This window comes from Eublepharis macularius, chromosome 7 (genome assembly GCF_028583425.1).
Source record: "Eublepharis macularius isolate TG4126 chromosome 7, MPM_Emac_v1.0, whole genome shotgun sequence".
Taxonomy (NCBI): domain Eukaryota; kingdom Metazoa; phylum Chordata; class Lepidosauria; order Squamata; family Eublepharidae; genus Eublepharis; species Eublepharis macularius.
In genome coordinates this window covers 6,063,908-6,087,438 of record NC_072796.1, presented here as the reverse complement: position 1 = coordinate 6,087,438, position 23,531 = coordinate 6,063,908, and the positions used below count along the sequence as shown (strand labels likewise).

The 23,531-nt window shown below is 48.8% G+C and overlaps 1 protein-coding gene across 1 annotated transcript in view; it reads right to left on the bottom strand.

Annotated features, from left to right (window-relative positions):
- The window catches only part of STING1 (stimulator of interferon response cGAMP interactor 1), a 32,419-nt gene extending 9,271 nt beyond the window's left edge, over positions 1 to 23,148 (bottom strand). Inside the window, exons 1-5 of the mRNA XM_054985349.1 lie at positions 23,068 to 23,148; positions 14,719 to 14,957; positions 14,382 to 14,562; positions 4,611 to 4,719; positions 2,212 to 2,450 (exon numbers count right to left, since the gene is read on the bottom strand). Coding sequence (XP_054841324.1) covers positions 2,212 to 2,450; positions 4,611 to 4,719; positions 14,382 to 14,562; positions 14,719 to 14,957 — 768 coding nt within the window. The 5' untranslated portion in view covers positions 23,068 to 23,148. The remainder of the gene's footprint in view (positions 1 to 2,211; positions 2,451 to 4,610; positions 4,720 to 14,381; positions 14,563 to 14,718; positions 14,958 to 23,067) is intronic.
- Positions 23,149 to 23,531: the final 383 nt, after the last annotated feature.

Below are 23,531 nucleotides of genomic sequence, written 5' to 3'. Positions count from 1 at the left end.
CCAACTCCACCTCACACCTCTTGCAGCCATCATCTCTTCCTGCCCCCAAGAAGCCTCCTGGCAGACGTTGTGCAAGATATACTGATGCTAAAAGGAGGAAGCAACTTAGAGATGCAGCAAAGAAATATGCACATTGTACTCCTGCGGTGCACTGAGCAGCAGTGGCCAAGTACCAGCAAGTTCCGAGTCCAAGGGAAAGGTGACCATCCCTGCAAGCCTGGGCACAGCAGTGACGACTCTAGCAGACCTAACAGCCACGATACACCCTGATATCATCACTATCACAGAGAAGTCCAGGGCCAGACACTGAAGGTGGCAGGAACTGACTTGACTCACATGGGAAGTTCTACGTGGCCTGCTTCAAAGTGAGCTCACCCAGCAGCCTGGTGATCCTAGCACCAGGGGGGAATACCACGAATGTGGTCTACAAAGAGGTCCTTCAGAGAGAGAAAAAAAGGTTGTACGTATTTTTCACTTCATTTATTGCACTACAATCTTTTCCTTTTAAAATCTCTTCAATAAATGTTACATTTCAAAATTCACTTCATCAGTTTTCAGCATCAACACACTCCACTTTATTCAAACACCTTTGTGATGCTCGGGTACTATGCTGTTATACTACAAAACCAACTCAACCCGCCCCCCCCCCCCGAAACCAAAAAACGTTACATACCTTTAAATATTATAACTGGATTTAAAGTAGTTAAATACCATAGGCACAAGCATCAAGCTAGGCTGCTTCCACACAGGTTGGATAAACCACTTTCAATACTCTTTAGTGAAGATTTGAAACTGATTTTCCATGTGTGGAACAAAAATTCCATTTCTAAAGGATTACGAAAGTGCATTGAAAGTGCATTATTCAACGTGTGTGGAAATGGCCCTAGTCTATATATAAAGACAAGTGTCATGACTGACTAATCAAACCCCTGGACCTAGACCTAGAAACGTGAAATTTGGGGAGAACATTCCTTTCATGATGTAAACACCCACTAAGAAGGGATTTTAAGAAATTCACCCCCTAGTATAAAAAGGGGTAAAATGTGTTTTCCAAAAGGGATACAGCTTCCTGGTGTGGCTGGCAGGCTGCTGCTTGCTGGTGCCCCCGCCCACTGACAGCTCTGCTACTCTTCCCTGATTGGGCCAGTCTTTCAAGGTCATTTGTATGTGGGCTGATTGGAGCTCACAACATTCTGCACCTCATCCCCCCCCCCCCAGACAGTTGGAACACAGGTCATTTGCATATGCGGCCTGATTGGTCCTCACCCTCCACATTCTAAACAGTATGCAGTTACTATTGGGAGTCAATGTGCCCTGAGGTAAAATCTTCCCCTAAAAGTTCACAGGGGTTGCCAATCTCCCTGTGGGGCCTGGCTTTCCTGTGTGGCTGGCAGGCTCCGGCCTGCTTTCACCCCCCTCTCTCTGATTGGTCAGCTGTGGAACTCTGGGTTCTGAGGTAAAAATGAGGTCAAGTAAACTGCAGACAGTTGAAGAAAGATGGTACAATACTCCTGAATAGGAATAGCAACACCGAACATGTCCGGGAACAGTTCATGTTCATCAATGTTTGTTGTTCATTGTTCGTGGATAGCAATGAATGAAGAACAGGGTGTTCAGGCGGGTTTTCCGTTCATGTCCATGTCTACTCTTTACTGTTTTGCAACTACAGACTAACATGGGTAACTCCTCTGAATTCTGAGAAAGAGAATTAAGAAAGTGCATGTTCTGCTCTATGGGGAGTAGCCAAGATGACTCATGCCTACAAGACTGACATCTGCTCACTCATGGCATGTGTGTGGATTAAGCATTATTAGTTATCTAGTCTAATCCCTGCCCTGGCAGAAAGAATCCCCGTGACAAATGTTCATATAGGCCATCTCAGAACTTTTGGAATGGAGTAAAACATGAATGAATGAATCTTTTTGAAAAATCTTTTAAGGCTGTCTCATTTGTCTTATTGCATTGCCATATTAGAGTTACAATTCCAAAGTTTTCCCCACTGGTTCCTACTCTTGTGGATTTAAACCTGCTGCTGTTGTTATTATTCTCATAGGTACTTCAAGAGCAACTCATCAGCCTTTTCAGACTTTGCTGTCTGGCACAGAATCCTGAGAAATCTGGCTTTCATTTTTACGTGAGGAAAAACTTGAGTAATCTTATTTAAGGAAGGAAAGGAACAGAGCCTGAAAGCGGGGAAGCTGCAGACCGTACCTTTTGGTCCTCGTCTGAGATTCCGTAGATGCTGTTTTTGTAGGTTCTCCTCTTAATACCAGCTCGATCCACATTCAGTTCTGGGAGGTTGTTTATGAACTGAATCCGACTGTCAGCCCTCCACAGGCTATCGTACACTTCACAGTTCAGGGGAAGGAGGATATGCAGTTTCCAAGTCTTCTTGCATTTCAGCAAAAATCTATTATTTTCATTGAAAACACTAATTGAATCTTTAAGGCCTTTGTGGCAAAAATTCATGGAGGAGAAAAAAAATGGGACGAAGTCAACAGCATTATAATTAACTTTCCAATTTCCATCAATATTTTAGGATGTTACTGTACAATCAAGGTAGTAATTTGCTAATTTTGATGCAAAAAAAGGCAGAATATATCAAGCGGTCACAAAATCCCAACCATTTCAGGGTGTGTTAAAGAGAAAACTTCCGTGATTAAGGTAAGTGATCAAACAGTCTATAATCCTGTTGGTTGTTGTGGGTTTTCCGGGCTGTATTGCCGTGGTCTTGGCATTGTAGTTCCTGACATTTCGCCAGCAGCTGTGGCTGGCATCTTCAGAGGTGTAGCACCAAAAGACAGAGATCTCTTTTGGTGCTACACCTCTGAAGATGCCAGCCACAGCTGCTGGTGAAACGTCAGGAACTACAATGCCAAGACCACGGCAATACAGCCCGGAAAACCCACAACAACCATCATTCTCCGGCCGTGAAAGCCTTCGACAATATAATCCTGTTGTCTTCTCTTTTTCAGGTAGGACCATGGACGTCGGAGGCACAGAATGTACATGGTCCTACCTGAAAAAGAGAAGACAACAGGATTATAGACTATTTGACCACTAGTAGAGATTTACCTTAATCACGGAAGTTTTCTCTTCAATGCACCTCAGGGAGAAGAAAAGATCAATTTATCTTCAAGAATTTGTATGTTATAGATACCTATTATCTGTGAACGGCTCACATTCATTTGATAGTGTATATGAATTATTGACTTGGTTATGTTGGAATGTTCATTGAATTTTGTATGAATTTTCAGTATTTTTTTGAGTATTTATATGAGCACACAGGCATTTTGTATAGCTGTATGTTAGTATAAATTCATAGTAAAATTTTTCATTGTTGTTGTTTACTGTGGCCCTTGATGCCCCTATTCCTCCGGTTGATATCGACGTCTGGTCTGGCTCATGGAGTAGCAGACAAGGTTCTGTAGGTGTTTTTCCATCAGGTCACTGACCAACCCCAGAAATGGAATGACCTCAGGTTGCCTCCATGCTAAAGGCAGACAAAGATTTCTATCTCAGCTCCAGTGCACACACGTGACTCCTCTGTTCAGAAAAAGTTCCTTAGGACATTCAGTGGAACTCCACACATGAAAGGGATTCATACTGAGAACTGCGGCATCCTCTGCTGCAGTGAATGGAGAAGTCTAACGGTAAGGCACTGTATGAGTGCACTGGCTCTGCCTGAGCATAGACCTGTGATGAGATGCTGAAAAAAGGCCCCACAGGGAAGGGCATGGTGCTTCTGCATTTCATCCTCACAGCCCCACATGACCTTTCCCAAATCATACAATACTATTAGCCAGGGCCTTTTTTCTGGGAAAAGAGGTGGTGGAACTCAGTGGGTTGCCAGCACAGGGGGCAACTCTTGGCGGGAGGTGGTGCCCCTGGTACCACATGCGTGTGCACAAAGTGTGCGCACGCTCCCAGGACCACACAATGACGTCACTTTGGGCCAGCTGGAACAAGGAGGGAGTTTTTAAAAGTTTAAATTGCGCTCAGTGAAAATGGTCACATGGCCGGTGGCCCCGCCCCCTGATCTCCAGACAGAGGGGAGTTGAGATTGCCCTCCGCGCTGCTCAGTGACACGGAGGGCGATCTAAACTCCCCTCTGCCTGGAGATCAGGGGGCGGGGCCACCAGCCATGTGACCATTTTCAAGAGGTTCCAGAACTCCGTTCCACCGCATTCCAGCTGAAAAAAAGCCCTGCTATTAGCCTACATTTACTCATACCTCTATTCTTGCCACTAAACCACATCTTAAACTTTTAGAAAATTCTCAATAATAAAAAGCAGTACAGTAAATTCAGATGAACGCAAACTGGTAGCATATATGCAAAATATGCATATCTGCACCTACTGGGTTGATTTTCAAAATTTACTCAAATTAAACACTATGCAATCTATAATTCACACTTAGTTGTCTTTACAGTGCAGTGAATTCTTCAATTTAGCATTAGCCCTACCCCTGAATCTGCAAATTCTCTTAATTTGATTATTTTTAAGGGGCTAAACATGTGAAGTCATAGAAAACAGTGTGCCATTCCGGAGGTCACAAATCCATTTTATATTCCTGTGTCACAGAGGAGAATACTGGTATTGCTTACTTACGGGGCAAAACGATTTTTAAATAGCCGATATAATAAGACCAGGCAAGTCCATGTGCTACATTGAGGTTGTTTCGTTCACATATTTCTGAAATCTCAGCAGTTGAAGGATTCTGCAGATGAGAGCAACAAGAGATATTGTCAAATATTTTCCCTGAAAAGCTGCAGCTCTCGTCCTGTCATTTTCAAATGGAAAATTCAACTTGTGAGGATAAAATTTGGGTGGGAAGATGTCTGATATTTGGGGGATAGATCGAGATGGGTAGCTGTGTTAGTCTGTCTGTAGCAATAGAGAAGAGCAAGAGTCTAGCAGCACCTATAAGACTAACAAAATTTATGGTAGGGTATGAGCCTTCATGAGCCACAGCTCACTTCTTCAGATACAGCTAGAATGTGAGTCCATCTGTTCTTATATCTTAGAGTGGAGTGACTGCAGAAGCCGAATGATAATAGCTAGTGAATGACAAAGGCAGGTGTAATAGAATAGGGTGGGGTATGAAGAGAGTTAGTGAGTGTGGAGAAATCAGCATTGGTAATGAACCAGGAAACCTAGGTCTCGATTCAGTCCAGGTGGCGCATTGTCTTGAGCTTTGTTCTCAGTTGTAATTCAGCAGTCTCTCTTTCTAATCTCCCTTTGAAATTCCTCTGCAGGATAATTTTGGAGCAATGGAGAAGGGATGTTTTGGGGCAATGGAGAAAGAAGGCTCTATGATTGGGGAATGTTATGCCGCAGAGATATCATGCTGGGCTTTATTTCACCTTCTGACTCAAGCCCTGAGAAAGCTGATTTCAGGAAGAAGGGGCCACTAAAGACGCATGTGCAGCCCCCTTTTGCTGTAACTGCCATCCTGTCGTGGAGACCTGGCTGGTTTCCTAACCTTTTGGTGGCATCATAAAAGCCTGGTGTATAGGAGTGATGTGACTGGGTTTGGGGGTGCTATGGCACCTAGAGGGAGGTGTGACCTAACTCAGGGTTGGTGGAGAGGGAAATCAACTTCTCAGAAGCTGTGTTTAAAAAGATCTGCAGTCCTTTGTGTGGTGTGTGTCTTTCATCTGGGAACTGATGTCAGGAGACCAGCTGGTCTCTAACTCTGGGCATTCCGAAAACACACGCCCATCCTAAGGAACCATTATAGGATGCTGCAGTAACCCTGTGCCTTTCAAGTAACATAGTTAGATCTCAGTGGTTTAGCTTTTCCTTTTTTCAGATCTAGCTTTGTAACCTTCCTTGTCATGATATAACCTTGCTTGCATGTTCTGTGCTTGGTATGTATCCTAGTTGTATCACAATAAAGATCTTTCTTTGCTTCAGAGAAAGTTGTGTCAACAGTTTACCCCCCTCCCCCAATCCTAGCCACTCACCCATTGCTAGCACCCTGGGCATGATCAGGGATTCACCAGTCTCCAACCTGTTGGTGAAGGACAACCCTTTTTAAATTTGGTGGTGAGAGACCAAAGAACATATAGCCACAGCAAGGAGCCCTTCCCATTGCAAAATCGTAAAGAGTCCAGTAGTGCCTTTAAGAATAACCAACTTCTGGGCTCATTTTGAGGGGGAACGCACAGGAACGCAGTTCCGGTAGTTCTCCAAAGAGATCACATGTTAGGTGACCCCGCCAACCTAATTTTTGGCCATTTTGGGCCCATTGTGGCCTGGATCAGGGCCGAAAGCCAGGATTGGTCCCGAAATGGCCCAGATCGGGCCTCTGATGGGTGGTAGCTCATTCTCCCACTCAGCAGCGGCCCAATCCTGACCATTTTCGGCCCGTTTTTGGCCATTTTCAGCCCCCTTTTGCTGTTTTGGGCCCAATTTTAGCCCTGAATGGCCAGGATTGGGTCCAAAACAGCCAGGATAGGTGATGTCAGAGGGTGTGGAATATGCAAACCAGCCATGCTAATGACACACTTCTGGTGATGTCAAGGGGTGTGGTACATGCTAATGAGTTATGCTAATGAGTTCCTGCAGCTCTTTTTCTATGAAATAGCCCCTGACCAACTTTATTGTAGCATAAGCTTTTGGGAACCGCAGCTGTCTTTGTTAGAAACTGTCACGGGCTGGGCCAGCCCAAGCAGGGTGGTTCAAGTCCAAACCTTAATGCCAGAGTCTGAGGGGAGTTCCAAGAGCAAAAGCCAGGTCAAACCGGTGGTCAGAGCATGAGATAATGCCAGGAGTGAGTCCAGAGTCCAAGAGTAAGGTCAGGTACAATCCAAGGTCATTTACCGGTAGTGTCAGGTCCAAAAGCAGGCACGGGCAAGGAACACGGAGTGGTTGCAGGCAGTAGACACATTGCTTCCACGCCTGGCTGTCACTCCTGACTGGCTTTTATAGCCAGGCGTGGTTTTCAGCCAGCTGCTGGGGCTCCATCCTGATGCTACGCATCATCGCTCTCTAGCAGCTGGCATCGGCTCAGGAGATGAGCACTGCGCCGTCTCTCCTGCAGTTCCAGTCTCTGGCGCTGTCTGTGGCGCTCTCTAGGCATCGGTGAACCTGGTGGGGTGGAAGCCTCTGGCTGGGCTTCCCCTGTGGTGCTGGCAGTCCCTGACTGAGCCTCCCCTGTAGAAGTTCCTGGCTGAGCTTCCCCCGTGGTATTGGGGCTAGAAGGTGCTGGTGTCTCAGCTGCTGGCCATAGGCTTTGATCAGCCAGCAGCTGCTGCTCGTGATTGCCGGCTTCTGCTGAGTCAGGGCTAGGGCTGGCTACACAGAACTCTTCTTCTCCTGAGGAGTCCTGGCTGGCTACACGAGGCTCTTCTCCTCCGGAGGAGACCTCACTCTCAGACTGGGCCATGACACCATCCCCCCTCCCAAGGCCCCCCCTCTTCTGCGGCCCGGGCAGCCCCGGTTTCCGAGGATAGGCCCGATGGAATTGTTGGACTAGGCGGGGGGCATGGATGTTCACAGCAGGCTCCCAAGAGCAGTCCTCCAGCCCGTACCCCTTCCAGTCCATCAAGTACTGTACTTGCCCCCGCCGGCGACAGGAGTCTAGAATCTGGGCAACCTCATATTCCTCGTGCCCCTCGATGGTAATCGGAGGCGGAGGGGGCGGTGGTCTGGGATGGTGCGGGTCTGGGGGTGAAGCTGGGACTAGAAGGGACTGGTGAAACACAGGATGGATTGGGAGGGTTGGTGGTAGTTGCAGGTGATAGGCCACAGGGTTCACCTGGTCTGTGATTACGAAGGGTCCAAGGAACTGGGCATCCAGCTTTTTGGAGGGCCATTGGCTGCGGATATGGCGGGTGGATAACCAGAAATGATCGCCCACGGACAGGGGAACACCGGGTTGCCGTTTCCAATCCGCAGCCTCATTGTAGCTTTCCTTGGCAAGCTGGAGTTGCTCCCGTAACAGCTCATGCATGGATTGGAGTTCCTGGAGGCGATCATCAGCGGCTCGGATTCCCGATAAGGGTGCTGCGGCAGGGAAGAAACAAGGGTGGCGACCATAGTTTGCCATGAAGGGGGTCTGTTGGTGGAGGAATGCACTGCATTATTATATGCAAACTCGGCCAAAGGCAGTAGAGCTAGCCAGTCATCCTGTTGATGGTTTGTGTAGCATCTCAGATACTGCTCCAGGGTCGCATTGGTGCGCTCTGTCTGCCCGTCAGATTGGGGGTGGTGTGCTGAGGATAGGTGAACTTGGGTGCCAAGGAGGGAGTGCAGGGCCCGCCAGAACCGAGAGGTGAATTGAACTCCCTGATCAGAAATTTTTAATAATAATATGTTTATTGCTTTTCCGGCCGAAGCCATAAGCCATACAAACACCAACAAAATATGAACTGTACACTTGAACATACCCAATTCACATAGACATAACTCGTCATTATCACTTTAAACTATCTAAACTCATGAAAATCTTGTTTCTTTATCACCGATCAGAAATTATATGATCCGGACGCCCGTGGAGTTGAAAGACGTGCTGAAAGTACAGGTGTGCTGTTTCCTGAGCAGTGGGGGGTCCAGAACAGGGAATGAAATAAGCCATCTTTGTGAACAAGTCCACCACCACTAGGATGCAGATGCGGCCTTTGGAGCAGGGCAGGTCTGTAATGAAATCCATGGAAATAGTCCTCCATGGGCCAGTGGGTGTGGGGAGTGGATGCAAGAGACCAGAAGGTTTGCCGGGGATATCTTTGGCCCGTCTACATGTTTCACAGGCTGCCACATACCGGGCCACATCCGATTGCACCCGGGGCCACTAGAAGTCACAGGTCAAGAGGTGGGTTGTCTTGTGGCAGCCGAAGTGCCCGGCAGGTCTAGAATCGTGGACCAGCTGCAGTACCTTTGTTCGTAATGAGCCTGGGGGTACATAAATCCGGCCTCGGTGGGTCAGTAGCCCCTCTTCCTCTGCAAATCCATCTGCCTGGGGCTGGGGAGACCCCCAGACATTCTGGAGGTATTTCTGGGCAACTGGGTCCAGTAACTGTTGAGTCTGTATCTCCTCCACCAGCCCCGGAGGGGGTTGCGTGGCGGCGAAAGTTTCTGGAGCCAGGATGGTTATTGGAGGTTGTTCCAGGTCGGGGGATGTGTTGTACTCCGGCTTCCGGGACAGAGCATCGGCCTTCTTATTCTGGGAGCTGGGAACATAGGTGATCCTGAAATCAAAACGAGAGAAGAACAATGACCAGCGAATCTGTCTCTGGTTGAGACGGCAGGCAGTTTGGAGGTGTTCAAGGTTCCGGTGGTCAGTGAGCACTTGGACTGGGTACCGAGCCCCCTCCAGATGATGCCGCCAAACCTCGAAGGCTGCCTTTATTGCCAGCAGCTCCCGCTCCCAGATGGTGTAGTTCCTTTCGGCGGGGGTCAGCTGGTGAGAGTAGTAAGCGCAAGGCTGTGGAGTGCTGGAGGGGGTTGCCCGTTGTGAGAGCACTGGTCCGATGGCGGTGCTGGAGGCATCTGCTTCGACTAGAAAGGGTAGCTGGGGATCTGGGTATCGCAGGACTGGTTGCGTGATGAAGCGAGTCTTTAGGGTCAGGAATGCCTCACTGGCTTCCGGTGTCCAACGGAAAGGTTCTCGAGGCCAGAGAAGTCGAGTGAGAGGGACGGCTATGGATGCAAACTGGGACATGAATTGCCGGTAGTAATTGGCAAACGCCAGAAATCGCTGCACATCCTTCCGAGAACTGGGGGCTTGCCAAGTCTGTACAGCCTCGACTTTAGCTGGGTCCATTTGGATTCCGTGGGGTGATAATACATGGCCAAGGAATTCCACAGTAGGCCAGGGGAACACACACTTTTCCAGTTTGGCGAACAGGCCATGCTGCCGGAGTCTTTGCAGCACCGTGCGCACATGCCGAGTATGTTGCGACGCGTCACAAGAATAAATTAATATGTCATCCAGATAAACGATGATGAACTGATCCAGGATATCTCGAAAGATGTCGTTCATCAGTCTCTGGAACACAGCTGGTGAATTAGTCAGGCCAAAAGGCATTACCAGATACTCGTATTGCCCATATCTGGTACTGAAGGCGGTTTTCCATTCATCACCTTCCCGGATGCGCACTAGGTTGTAGGCTCCCCTGAGATCCAGCTTGGTGTAGATCTGGGCTCCTTTGACTTGCTCCAAGAGGTCAGGGATCAGAGACAGCGGATACCGGTCTCGGATGGAGATTTTGTTCAGGGCCCGGTAATCATTACACAGCTGGAGTTCCCCGTTTTTCTTTTTAACAAAGAGGACTGGGGCAGAGGTAGGTGAGGTAGAGGGGCGGATGAACCCTCACTGCAGGTTGGTGATGAGAAAGTCCTGGAGTGCTGCCAACTCTGGCTCAGACAACGAGTACAGGCATCCCACCGGCAGAGGGGCGCCGGGAATCAAGTCAATGGTGCAGTCATATGGCTGATGAGGGGGGAGTTGGTCTGCTCCTTTTTCCTCAAACACATCTCCAAGATTCACGTATTCCTCTGGCAGTGCTGACACCTCCGATGCAGCAGCCACCATAGGCCTTGGGTACGGATTTTCATGTGGGCATGGTTCCCGGAAACGAAGGTCTAACTGGCCCCACCGAACAATCGGATCATGGCGGCAGAGCCAGGAAAGTCCCAAGACCAGCAGAAACTGGGGGATGCCCACCACATCAAAACAGAGCCGCTCCTGGTGCTGCTGGATCTGCAACAGGAGGTCCTGGGTTTCCTCAACCACTGGCCCAGAACGCAGGGGCCACCCATCGATAGCCTCAACAACAGTGGGATTCTTCTTTGCCCGCAAGGGAATCTGGTGTTGTGCAGCGAACTTGGCGTCCATGAAGCAGCGGGAGTCTATCATGGCATACACGAATAGCCAACGTCCATCAGGCAGGCACAACTTTACTGGCAAAAGGAATGGTTCTGGGGGGGGGGGTCACTGGAGGAATTGGCTGTTCCCACAAGTGGTTTAGGGTGGGCGGCTCCAGGCTTATGGCTAGGGTCCTTCTTTTCTGGCAGGGCAGCCATCGGCATAATGGCCCACCCCACCACAATACCAGCAGAGGTTGTGGTTTCGGCACCTCTCCTTTTCCTCTGGGGGCAAGTGGTTACAAGGTACCCCCACTGGCGTGGGCTCAGCCGGCTTTTCAGGCAAGGACCGGGGTGGAGGTGGATGCCTTAGCGCACGTGCTTGTCTCTGGCTCTCCAGCCATCCATCTATGCGGAGACATAGAAGAATGAGCACTTGCAGTTCTCCTGGTCGTTCGTATCGGGCCACTTCATCCAACACTTCATCAGACAGCCCTTCCAGGTACTGGTCAACCAGGGCCGCTTCATTCCAGTCCAAGTCCTGCGCCAGTAACTGAAATTCAGTGGTATATTGGGCTACAGTCCCATCTCCCTGGGTGAGGGCACGGATCCTCTGGTTAGCTTTGATGGCTTTCAGGGGGTTAGCAAAGGCAGCAGTGATGTGAGCCACAAAGCTTGGAAAATCCCCCAGCAGAGGGGATTTGGCCAGTAACAAGGGTGTGGCCCATCTTGCTGCCTGCCCCTTTAACAGACTGAGGATGAAGCAGACTTTGACTTTATCCGTGGGGAAGTCTCTGGCCCGGAGTTCAATATATAGCTGGCATTGGGCGAGAAATGCTGGGAATTCCTCCACATCACCCTCAAAGCTGTCAGGCTTCACTGGGCACTTTACAGGCAGAGGTGCAGCAGGTGCAGCAATCTGCTGCTGCAGAGTCACCAGTGCTTGAATTAGTTGCAGTACCTGGTCCTGAAGCAGTGCCAGGCTCCCTGGGGCGGGCGCTGCCGTATCCATGCCGGGAAAGTTTGGATGGAAGCAATCTGTCATGGGCTGGGCCAGCCCAAGCAGGGTGGTTCAAGTCCAAACCTTAATGCCAGAGTCTGAGGGGAGTTCCAAGAGCAAAAGCCAGGTCAAACCGGTGGTCAGAGCACGAGATAATGCCAGGAGCGAGTCCAGAGTCCAAGAGCAAGGTCAGGTACAATCCAAGGTCATTTACCGGTAGTGTCAGGTCCAAAAGCGGGCACGGGCACGGGCAAGGAACACAGGCAAGGAACACGGGCAAGGAACACAGGCAAGGAACACAGAGTGGTTGCAGGCAGTAGACACGTTGCTTCCACGCCTGGCTGTCACTCCTGGCTGGCTTAGCCAGGCATGGTTTCCAGCCAGCTGCTGGGGCTCCATCCTGATGCTACTCATCATCGCTCTCCAGCAGCTGGCGTCGGCTCAGTAGATGAGCACTGCGCCGTCTCTCCTGCAGTTCCAGTCTGTGGCGCTCTCTAGGCGTGGGTGAGCCTGGTGGGGTGGAAGCCTCTTGCTGGGCTTCCCCTGTGGTGCTGGCAGTCCCTGACTGAGCCTCCCCTGTGGAAGTTCCTGGCTGAGCTTCCCCCATGGCATTGGGGCTAGAGGGTGCTGGTGTCTCAGCTGCTGGCCATAGGCTTTGATCAGCTAGCAGCTGCTGCTCCTGATTGCCGGCTTCTGCTGAGTCAGGGCTAGGGCTGGCTACACAGAACTCTTCTTCTCCTGAGGAGTCCTGGCTGGCTACACGAGGCTCCTCTCCTCCGGAGGAGACCTCACTCTCAGACTTGGCCATGACAGAAACAATAAAGTTAGTTAGTCATAAAGGTGCTACTGAACTCTTTGCTCGTTTGCAGCTACAGACTAACATGGCTAACTCCTCTGGATCTTCCCATTGCAGTACTTGCAAATAAGCAGGGGCTGTGGCTCCATAGAATAGCTTCTCTTTTGCAGGCAGGTCCCAGGTTCAGTCCCCAGCATGTTCAGCTGAAAGGACCGGGTGGTAGGTGATGTGAAAGAACTGTGCCTTGGAGAGCTGCTGCCAGTCTGAGTAAACAATACTGAGCCTGGTGGTCCAATGGGCTGAGTCAGAAAAAGCAGTGTCATGTATGTTCAGCTGCTAAGATGAAATAAATAGGAAAAGGGCTCCGTCTGAAGACTCCAGCTGAGTCTGCAGGGGTCAATTTTGCCTGTTCAGTTCCCATACTGCAGCAATTTTTTTGGTGACCATCTGCACCAGATTTGCCACCACGAGTAGTCACTCTGGCCACTATGAGGCTTTCTTCCAGCTTTCCTGGGAGCACTTATACCCCAACTTTTTCAAAAAACCCACTTTGCAGTAGGCTGTTTCCCCGAGAATACTCTTTATTCCTTCTTGGGTGTCCCACCCTCTTCCCCCAACTCCCATCCCCTGCTTTGTGATTGGCTACTCTCATCTAGCCAGCCACTTCCCCCTCCCCTCCTTTCCATTCTTCCCCTCTTTCTTCTTCTTTTTAAGTTTTTTTTTAAGCCCAGCACAATCGCTGAATCATTGATTTGAAAGCACAGGGGGAAGTTCCCTTTTTATTCTTTTTGCTTTGGCACAGGTGGGAATATTGTATAGGGGGCTAAATATCTGGGTATAAAAAAACAAAGATTTTAATATCAAGTTTTAGAGAGGTGAGAATAGACACACAAAAGCTAATTCCATGCCTTTCGGCTTGGCTTCAGGAAAAGTGAGGAGTTATGTCCCCAGTGTAGAAGGGAATTCTGCCTGAATTCCCAAGCGCCCACTGGTGGGGGGCAAACTCCTGGGTTCCCCCCCTTGCCTGCTGATTGCCCAGTGATCAGCAGGAGGTAGCAATCTCTCAGAAGTTGCCCACTACCAGCAGGTACCCTAGGAACATGCACCATGCATGCACGTGCACCCAACAGGTGCAATGACGTCACTCCCAGAAGTAACGTCGTTGTGGAAGCCGTGAGAGCAGCACTCTTGTGCTTCATTTGGGGCCCATTTGGGCCCTAAATGGGCAGCATTGGCCCCACATGGAGCACAGGAGCACTCCCGTGGCCAGCGCAATGACATCATTTTGTGCAGGTGCTGGAGCACGTATGTGCGAAAGTGCTGCTGGCATGAGGCAAGTGCCAGGTTCCACCCCCTCCCCGTGGGAAGGTATAGGGACCTGGAAACCCTAGTCATGGGGCATGTTTTTACACCTATCCCCTCCTGCAGCAGCCTGAAATGGCCCCTGAAATCCTGCTCCTGGTAAAAGTAGACCCTCAGGAACCAAACTTTGGATTGGGGAATTTGCAAACTTTGCAAACTTTGGATTGGGGAATTCCTTGAGATTGCCTGGAGAGGGTGGGCTTTGGGGAGGGGCGGGACCTCAGCAAGGTAGAATGCCATACTGTCCACCCTCCAAAGCAGCCCTTTTCTCGAGGGGAAATTATATCTGTATCCTGGAGAAGAGTTGTAATTCCAAGAGATCTCAAGGCCTTACCTTCACAAACCTAGTGGTTAAAATATTTTTAGTGGCCTGTTGAGTGAAGGGGCTGTTCAGTGGCCCCCTGATGCCTACCTGAAGGCCAAAGATGATAGTCAGAAGCCGACAGAGGCACATGAGGCTCAGATTTAAGCAGAGCGGAAGCCCGGGTTCTTTGGGGAGCAACAAGTAGGCAGCCCCACATAGCAGCAGGAGGAGGCCGTGCCTGTGGAAATCCAGGCAGGCATTTAGGGCCCTGAAATACTTCCCATGATACCTGCAGAAAAGAGAGAGAGGGGACATGATAGAACAAGGCCTTCTCCACCCATGCAGGTGCTCCTAAGGAGGTGAGCTTAGGTGTCTTTAAGCAATAGATGTTATCATCCCACCGTGTTAGTTGTCAGCCTATCTCACATTGTAACACTTTGTTCACCTGGCTGACAGATGGTGGACTTCTTCTGTGAAGCTGCAGATCCCCTTGAGAAGTACTTCAACTTGCTGGACCACAAAATGAATAATAAGGCATTGGGCGACACGGTGGAGAGACTGCTCAGTGAGGTACAAGACGAGGGCGCAGAGTGCAATGAAAAAGTATCTTGCATGCTGAGCCCAGTTTCCTCGGCGTCTGGGAATAAGAGAGGGGGGTTGGGTTCCACCTTCCTCATGAGGCATCTGCAACACAGAAGAAAATCCAAACATTTCATGGGTCTTCTTTTTCAGACTTCCCCAGATGTTAGTAGACAAAACTCCCTCGCACTAAAGGGCAGTTTACGAATATGGCAATATCATAAACCCCTTCTCTTCATTTGCCCTGAGCACAAGGCATGCTGCCTGGCCAGGCAGAATGGTTCCCAACCTGGCTGGAATGGAAAATCACTGGAACGTGAGTCATGAGGCGAGACTGATGAGCAGCCCCATACCCCAGAGATGTGCAAAGATTTAAAGACAAAACAGGTCTTCCAGGCATTCCTGAGTTTATCTCATCCACACCCTTCTGATCTTCTCCCTTTCCTCTTTCCTAATCAAGGCTATTCAGTGATCTGATGGTCCTTCCTATCCCGTGATCACGAGTCATCAATCACCATTTTCACCTATAGTTCTGCCTAGATATGCACAATCAAGCCTTCCCGATTTATTGTCTCACCTCTGGAGACAGCCATTAAGCTATTGTTTGGGGGCAGAAGATGCAATCCTGCCCCGATATAAATGGACTGCCCTGCCAAGTGCTCAGTGTGTATGTTCTGGAACCTTCCATGCAACCTCAGACTACATCTAAGCCCTCTTCTCCCCCTTCCATTAGATGCTAGCCATCCTCACTGCTACTTCCACGGACCTCTTTCTTTCCACGACTGGTAAATATGGCCCTCCCCAATTCTCTCTGACTCTTCCTCACTGATTTCCTAATTAGCCTTGTATTTTGTGTTGTGTATATTTTGTGTGCAGTTGCTTTTTACTACTTGTAAAGGAATTTTTTTATGACCCCTAGTCTAAAGACCTATGTATGAGCATTATTGGCGTTGCCCTCTCACATAGAAGGCAAATGATTTTCTTTGTAAGCAGATACCTTCTGACACAGTTTAGAACACTAGGTCAGGAAGCCCTATAGTAAGGACAACATCTCTCTTGTTTTGTTTTGTTGTACTAAAGAATTAACCTCGTATACGCAGTCTCTCAGGAAGATACTCAAAACTCCTGTGTGGCATCAGATAGTTAGTATGTTTATGTTACAGAGAGATTTTACTGTCTTGTCCATCAGGCCTGTTTTGGTGCCATGTCTCCTGAAGAATTTGATTCTGAGGAATTATCTGTATTAGCTTCGTATAACAATTTTATCTTTTATTCTGTAAATGATTAGCTTTGAAAGTATATAAGATTCTCTGCTGTGGCTGATCTTTATGCTTATGTCCTAACAAGGCAGAACATCTGGGTTTTATTCATGAAATAAAGCTCATATTTCTTCACTGATCACAGTTTGGTGTCTTAATTAATGGAGGGTGATGGTGGTTAGGGATAATAAATTAAAGCAGATTACCTTTTTTAAAAAAAAATCCGTAACACTACTCCTTTAATAAAAACCATTCCTGTTGAACACCTGCCTGTTTATTAGAGCATCCTCTAAGGGAAAGATTCTGGTAAACATTGGTGGATATCCTGCTCGTTACCCCCTTTTGCTGCAACTCGTATACTAATACTCCCAACTCACAAGGAGACCCCCCCTCCCTATTTGGGTAACAGATTAAACGGTGCAGCATACGGGCATCACCCTGCCTCTCTAAGTATGGTGGATACACAAGCCTTAGAGTGCAGACATAAGGAAAACTTCTAAGAGTCCAAACGAAGCACTACCAGGTGCAATTGATCTATCATTCAACAATTTAAAGTGCTAAATGCTAATGTATTTCACACAAAGATAATGCACATTACCAAAAATAACATCATTTCATACTAGTACATAGTTCATGCCCAAGACAATATCGTCCCGTATAACTTTTTGCATATATGGATATAAGGTGCAGTCCCAAAAGTCTCATATGATGTAATAATGGGTATATTTGAATTGCAACAGGTAAGTAAATTCCACACACGCCGCCAAAGTGTTGCCCACGGCCTTTCAAAAGGCCCTGAAAATTCCGTGGAGCAGAAGCATCCAGACTCAGGGGCTTCCAGAGAACGGATCTGGAGTTGGCTAATAAGCGTGGGTAATATAACAATTGACAGTAGTTGGCAACGAGCCCGCCAGCAATTGAATTTGCTCGTTTCGTGAAAGTCTTCTTCCTGGCCAAGCTATCTGTTACATAAATACATCCATAAATTAACAAATATACTTACAGTTGTATACAGACAAATATGTCCCATAACGGTTAGCATACTCACAATTACGGACTGTTACAACCAATGTGTTCACCATTCATCTCCCAAGTCATTCTCAAAGGGCGGTGTCGTCCCAAGGACCTAATTCCAATTATATGCTCATTTTACTAGTCACCATAGCAATGAGCGCTTTATGAGATATTCTGTATTGGAGGTTATGCAACAACACCATAACAGCAGCAATAACACAGATTTATTAAGGGCAGAAGCACAGTGGATCTTTAGAATGGAGAGCCTCTCTCCAAAAGGACTCAACAATGAAATTAATTTTTCTGCATTCTTATAAACATGCCACTGAAGATACAATTAATATAAAGAGGTTTATTCTCCTCCAGGATCATTTTCCTTTAAGTGTGTATATCAGGGCCAATTTAGATGAGCATATAATTGGAATTAGGTCCTTGGGACGACACCGCCCTTTGAGAATGACTTGGGAGATGAATGTATGCATGATGCTCTAGGAGCCTCTATCTGGGTGGAACTCTTTCTCCCTTTTCACCTCTTTGGCCCGTGTCATTCAGCCGCACCTATCAGCACACACATCCATAACTGGCCATGAGGTTTGGTAGAAAGCTAGGGAGTAGCACGTGGTTCCTCCATGGGTGCTCTTTCTTGTTTTGGGCTGTTTTGGATTTGTTGGAAGTAAGGACAAGCTTCCCCTGCCCTGCCCCTCAGAATCGGCTGTGAGCCGCTGTTTTACACTAGGTAGAGGGACTGCCATAGCCTTAAAAACAACTCTATACATATAGATCTGTTGGGGTTTAGCAATCTTCCTGGACTGTGGAGTAATGCCCCTCCCCTCCAAAAAATTGGCTGGACCAGGTAGTGTAGGGTTAGTTCCCGACCCTCTCAGTGTTCTTTTTGAACCCTCTTGTGGAAAGCTGCAAGAGTGCTCAAGCAGAGCCCTTGCTTGGACAAAATACAGAAATGGGTAGTCAAGAAAGGAAAAAACACCTGGCAGTTGGACTCCTTCAGAAGCCCAGAGCCCCTGCAGACACTGCGCGATGCCTTCCAGATGCAGCGTGTGGATAAAAAGTTGAGAGGGTCCAAAGAAGAGGCTTGCGCAGCCTGGGACTTTTGGATTGCCCTGGATGACTGTGTACGTCTTGTTAGGGAGGCCAATGTAAAATTGAGCTACAGGCTCAGGAGTTTGACAGGCGGACTCAGGAGCTCGACAGGCAACAATAGGGTTCTACTCCCTTGCCGGGAGTGGAGGATCCCCTCTCTCCACCCTCCACCCCCCGCCCCTGCTTACTTGGTTGTTGGGGGACATGCCACAGTGGCCCAATTCAGGGTGGATTTGGCCCAAGTCAGGCCTAATTCAGCCTGAATCAGGCCGCTGCGGAGTGCGAGAGCGCTCCTGTGCTCCGTGACTGCCAGATTTGGGCTGAATTGGGCCCGAATCAGGAAGTTTCAGGCCTGAGTTGGCCCCCTGTAGAGCATGGGAGTGCTCCCAGGAAGGCATGTGACCTGCATGTCCCAGAAGTGACGTCATCGCGCAGGCCGGGAGTGCACGCATGCTCTGTGCATCTGACGGGAAGCCATAAGGTAGGTGCCAGGCCTCCAATCTCCTGCCCCAGGGGTCAGGGGAGCTGGCAACCCTAGGCTACAAGCAGAAAAACTTGATCTGCCTGTGGACAAAAGTACTTTTGCATGCGCTGCCCACGATGCCATGGTCTGAACTCAGCTTAGAGACACTGGGACCAGCCTGACCCAGTTTGATATGCAGCCCACATCCATGCTTGTCACAGCCCTTCTCCAATCCATGAGGGACAAGCCAAATAAACCTCCCCCAGCCCGTAGCTCCCCTAATGGGAGTGCTTGTGCTTTCCAGTCAGCCCTCAGATGTAGGAGATTTGAACTCAGGGTGGGAAAGGTCTATACCCCATCCCAGGGCTTTTTTTTCTGGGAAAAGAGATGGTGGAACTCGGTGGGTTGCCCTCAGAGAAAATGGTTACATGGCCAGTGGCCCCGCCCCCTGATCTCCAGACAGAGGGGAGTTTAGATTGCCCTCCGTGCCGCTCGGCGGCGCGGAGGGCAATCTCAACTCCCCTCTGTCTGGAGATCAGGGGGCAGGGCCACCAGCCATGTGACCATTTTCAAGAGGTTCCGGAACTCCGTTCCACTGCATTTCAGCTGAAAAAAATCCCTGCTGGCAAGGAATGTAATAGGGAACTATACTAGTAGCGTACCAATAAAATTGCTTTAACTCATGCAGTTCCTGGACTCTTGCAGTGACATCATTGAGAGTTACTTGGCAGAACCTTACACTGAGGCTCATAAGTAAAACAATACCATAAAAACCAAACAAACCACTAAAACAACCAGCATAAAACATACCTTGAGCACTTTAAAAAAATATTCATATAACAGCCCTAGTCTAGAAACAGGTCATAAAACAACTTTAAAAGACACAGCTCCTCAACTAAAAGTAGAAAGAAATGTTGTGGCCTGGTACTCAAATGAAAGTAAGGGAAGTGACAGGTGAGCCTCCAAGTGAGGGGGTGATACAACCAGATAGTAGCCTACTTGCCACATTTTGGAACAGCTGGATTTCTAGGACCCTAAGTAGCTCCACGCAGAGTACATCATAGCAATCTAACCTGGATATGATTAGACCTAGTGCCAGGGAGGAGATAGACCAGGATCCGACCGTACTCCCGTGCTACAAACTCCTGCTCCTTCAGGGGGAGAGCAACCCTCTTCAGGACTGACTGACCCCTCAGTCCTTTAGCAGCTTTGTTATGGACCATCGGCACCTGAGTCTTGTGTGGACTGAGCTTCAGTTTATTGGCTCTTATCTCATTCCCCTGACCTGGATAGCCCAAGAGAGCCTGATCTTGTTAGATCTCAGAAGCTAAGCGGGATCAGCCTAGGTTAGTAAGTGGATGGGAGCAGGGCTTCTTTTCTGGGGGAAAAGGTGGTGGAACTCAGTGGGTTGCCAGCACAAGGGGCAACTCCTGGTGGGAGGTGGTACCCCTGGTACCATGTGCGCACACACAAAGTGCATGCACGCTTCCGGGACTGCACAATGATGTCACTTTGGGTCAGCTGGAACAAGGGGGGAGTTTTTTAAAGTTTAAATCGCCCTCAGAGAAAATGGTCACATGGCCAGTGGCCCTGCCCCCGATCTCCAGAGAGAGGGGAGTTTAGATCACGCAGTACGGAGGGCGAGCTAAACTCCCCTCTGTCTGGAGATCGGGGGCAGGGCCACTAGCCATGTGACCATTTTCAAGAGGTGCTGGAACTCCGTTCCCCCGCATTCCCCCTGAAAAAAAGCCCTGCCCCGTCCCCAAGGAGTTGTGGCCAAGCTAGTGCCCGACAACTGGGGGAAGCTGAAGGTGAAGGCAGGAAGCGGGACTTCTGGGAACAAATATCCTGCCACCCTTCTCACTGACACTGGAGCTTCCCTCAGCACCACACACCCTACTTCAGCTGCGTGTGAGAACCCAGCTACTAAAACTACAGCCCTTGCCAGGTTTGGAGCTGGGACACACGGGCTGAAGTCGGGGAAGGCATCCCTCTCTCAGTAGGAAACCTTGACACCCTCATCATTGCCTGTGAAGACCATAAAAGAGGACTTCCTCTGAAGCAAAGAACCCAGGAATATCATACCTACCTTCCTTTCCAAAGTTCTCCTCATTTCTCTTGGTGTCCTTTCTTTTTGTTTAAACCGGTGCAGAGCCATTCAGTGCCATAGAAATGCAGATGACCCTGGCCAAAGAATGGCAATGGGCAACCCTGAGTCACACCTAAGTAGAGTTCCCACGTGCTCACCAGTGGCGGGCAAACTCCCGGGGGTTTGCCACCTTGCCTGATGCCCCACCAGTGGTCGGTGGGAGGTGGCAAGCTCCTGGAGGTTGCCCGGCACCAGAAGTCGTGCCGGCCACGGGACTATTCCTGCTCTTAATTTGGGCCCGATTTGGCCCCAAACAGGCTGAATTGGCCCCACATGGAGAGCGGAAGTGCTTCTGTGGCCTGCATGATGACGCCACTTCCGGAACTGATATCATTGTGCAGGCGCCGGAACGCACGTGCTCTTTGTGCACATGTGAAGGAGACCTCACCATCAGCAAGAGGTAAAGTGCCATCCCCCCTCCCCACCGGGTGGGACAATATATGGACCTGGCAACTGTATACCAAAGCCCTAAGATCCATGGGAGGCCAGAGTGAAAGTGGATCTTCCTGCAAACAGAAAGAGAAGTCTGCAGGAGAGAAAATAAGACTTTGGAGCATATTGAGAAAAAAGGCCATTTTCAAGGAGAGGAAGGAGTTATAACAGCTGAGGAGAGCAGCCATAAGAACATGGTTCTGGGAAACGAAGAATGTTCCTGAAATAAAAATTACAGTAACAATAACAACAACAACAACATTCAATTTATATACTGCCCCTTAGGACAACTTAATGCCACACTCAGAGAGGTTTACAAAGTGTGTGTTATTATTATCCCCACAACAATCCCCCTGTGTGGTGAGTGGGGCTGAGAGAGCTCTGAGAGAGCTGTGACTGTCCCAAGGTCACTCAGCAGGCTTTAGGAAGAGGAGTGGGAAATCAAACTGGCTCTCCAGATTAGAATCCTGCTGCTCTTAACCACTGCACTAAACTGGCTCTTAATACAGAAACCCCAGGAAATGGATAAGCCACAATGACTGCAACTTAAAGATTTAGATAGCCTCTCTTTTGTTACCATCTTAAGAGATATGTATAACGTGTAGAGTTGCTCAGTTATGCCTGGCTGTACCTGGCAACCAGTGGGAGGGTTGGGGCAAGGATAAGGGAGGCTGCTACATTATCTGCAGTGCTACATCACTTCTGGGAGAAAAACAGAAGTGGGCAATGCTGCTCTAGGATAGCTCTAGGATTTGACAATTTTAGAGAATTCTACATTTGCCAGGCTGAGTCTGGCAACCAGTGGGAGGATGTGGGGGACATGGTGGGGGACCAGCATCACAAGAATGATGACATCACTTCTGGGGAAAACCCAGATGCAACAGTGATAACTTTAGGAATCACTGGAAATGCTGTGGTAAAACCATACAGCTTCTGAAAAGTCTACAGTAAAACCATAGAGTTTCTGGCAATTCCTAGAGCTACTGTTGTCCCCAGAAGTGATGTCATCATGCTTGTGACACTGCTGAGTTTTTTAACCCCTCCCTGTAATGCTTAGAGTAGCGATGGGCAATGGGAGCATGGGGGGAGCATCTCCTTTCCTGACTGGGGTGTTGGTAGGCTGTGGTTAATTTGATCTCTGTGAACCAAATTAAGCACAGTTCAGTCTGTACTTACCAGGAACGCGGGAAAGGAGGCAGTTGGTAAGTGCTTCTTCCCTAGTGAGAACTGGGCCAATTCCAGATGACTAACCTGAAGGCGCTGCATGCCGCCATGTTCCGGATCGCGACGGGGAAAACGCAAAATATCGCGTTTTCTCGTGCGAAAAAACGCGATATTTCGTGTTTTCCCCGTAGCGATCCGGAACATGGTGGCATGCAGCGCCTTCAGGTTAGTCGTCTGGAATCGGCCCTGGTCACCTCTGGAGCAATTTGAAGGAGAGGGAGACTCAAAACAGGTGCTCAGGTTTCGTAAGAGACTAGCAGTGAAATCCCAAACAGGATTTCCTGTTTAGGATCCTAAATCCTAAAATCAATTGATTTCAAATGGCTTAGACTGGACTAACTCTTCTTAGGATTCAATTGTAAAGAAATTGCAAAACATCTGCTTGCCTCTCCCTGCCATGCTCTTCCTCATAAGCAGATCCTTGAAAGTATTTTATGATGGAGACGGTTTTACTTTTGAGGGAAACGTTTGTTTCATTTCCAAGCCACAGAAATAATTAACACCAACAACCCCTAGCCATTGTATCTTTGCGCATTCACCCTTCAGCCTCTGCAAACAATCCTAGTCAATACTCACCGGAGTCTGTGAAAGAGTCTCGTCGTTTCTAAAAAAAAACGGTTTCCTTTTGTTGCTGTGACAGTCAGGCTGCGAGGGGCACCGTCGTTCTTCAAAATGACAGTGTGTGCACTTTGAGAAAAAGACGGCTCTGGTTCCCTGGCTGATAAACATCTAATTAAGCACCAAAGAATGAGGAAGGGTGGGGTTTGAGTGAATATTTTAAAACAATAGTGAAAGTAAAAATGTTCTTCCTCCAATAGCACTCATTAGAAGCAAAAACCCCCCCTGCTGGATCAGATCCCAGAGCTAAGCCAAGCATGTTGTGGCTCATCATGTGCTTCTGGGAAATTCAAAAGCAAGACAGGAAGGCAGGAGCCCCATCCACCCTCCCTTCTTAGAACATAGAGGGTTCATTAGCGATTGTGGCTGATTGCTATGAACAGGGCCTGTGCGCCATGCATCTGCGCCCACTCTTTTGAAAC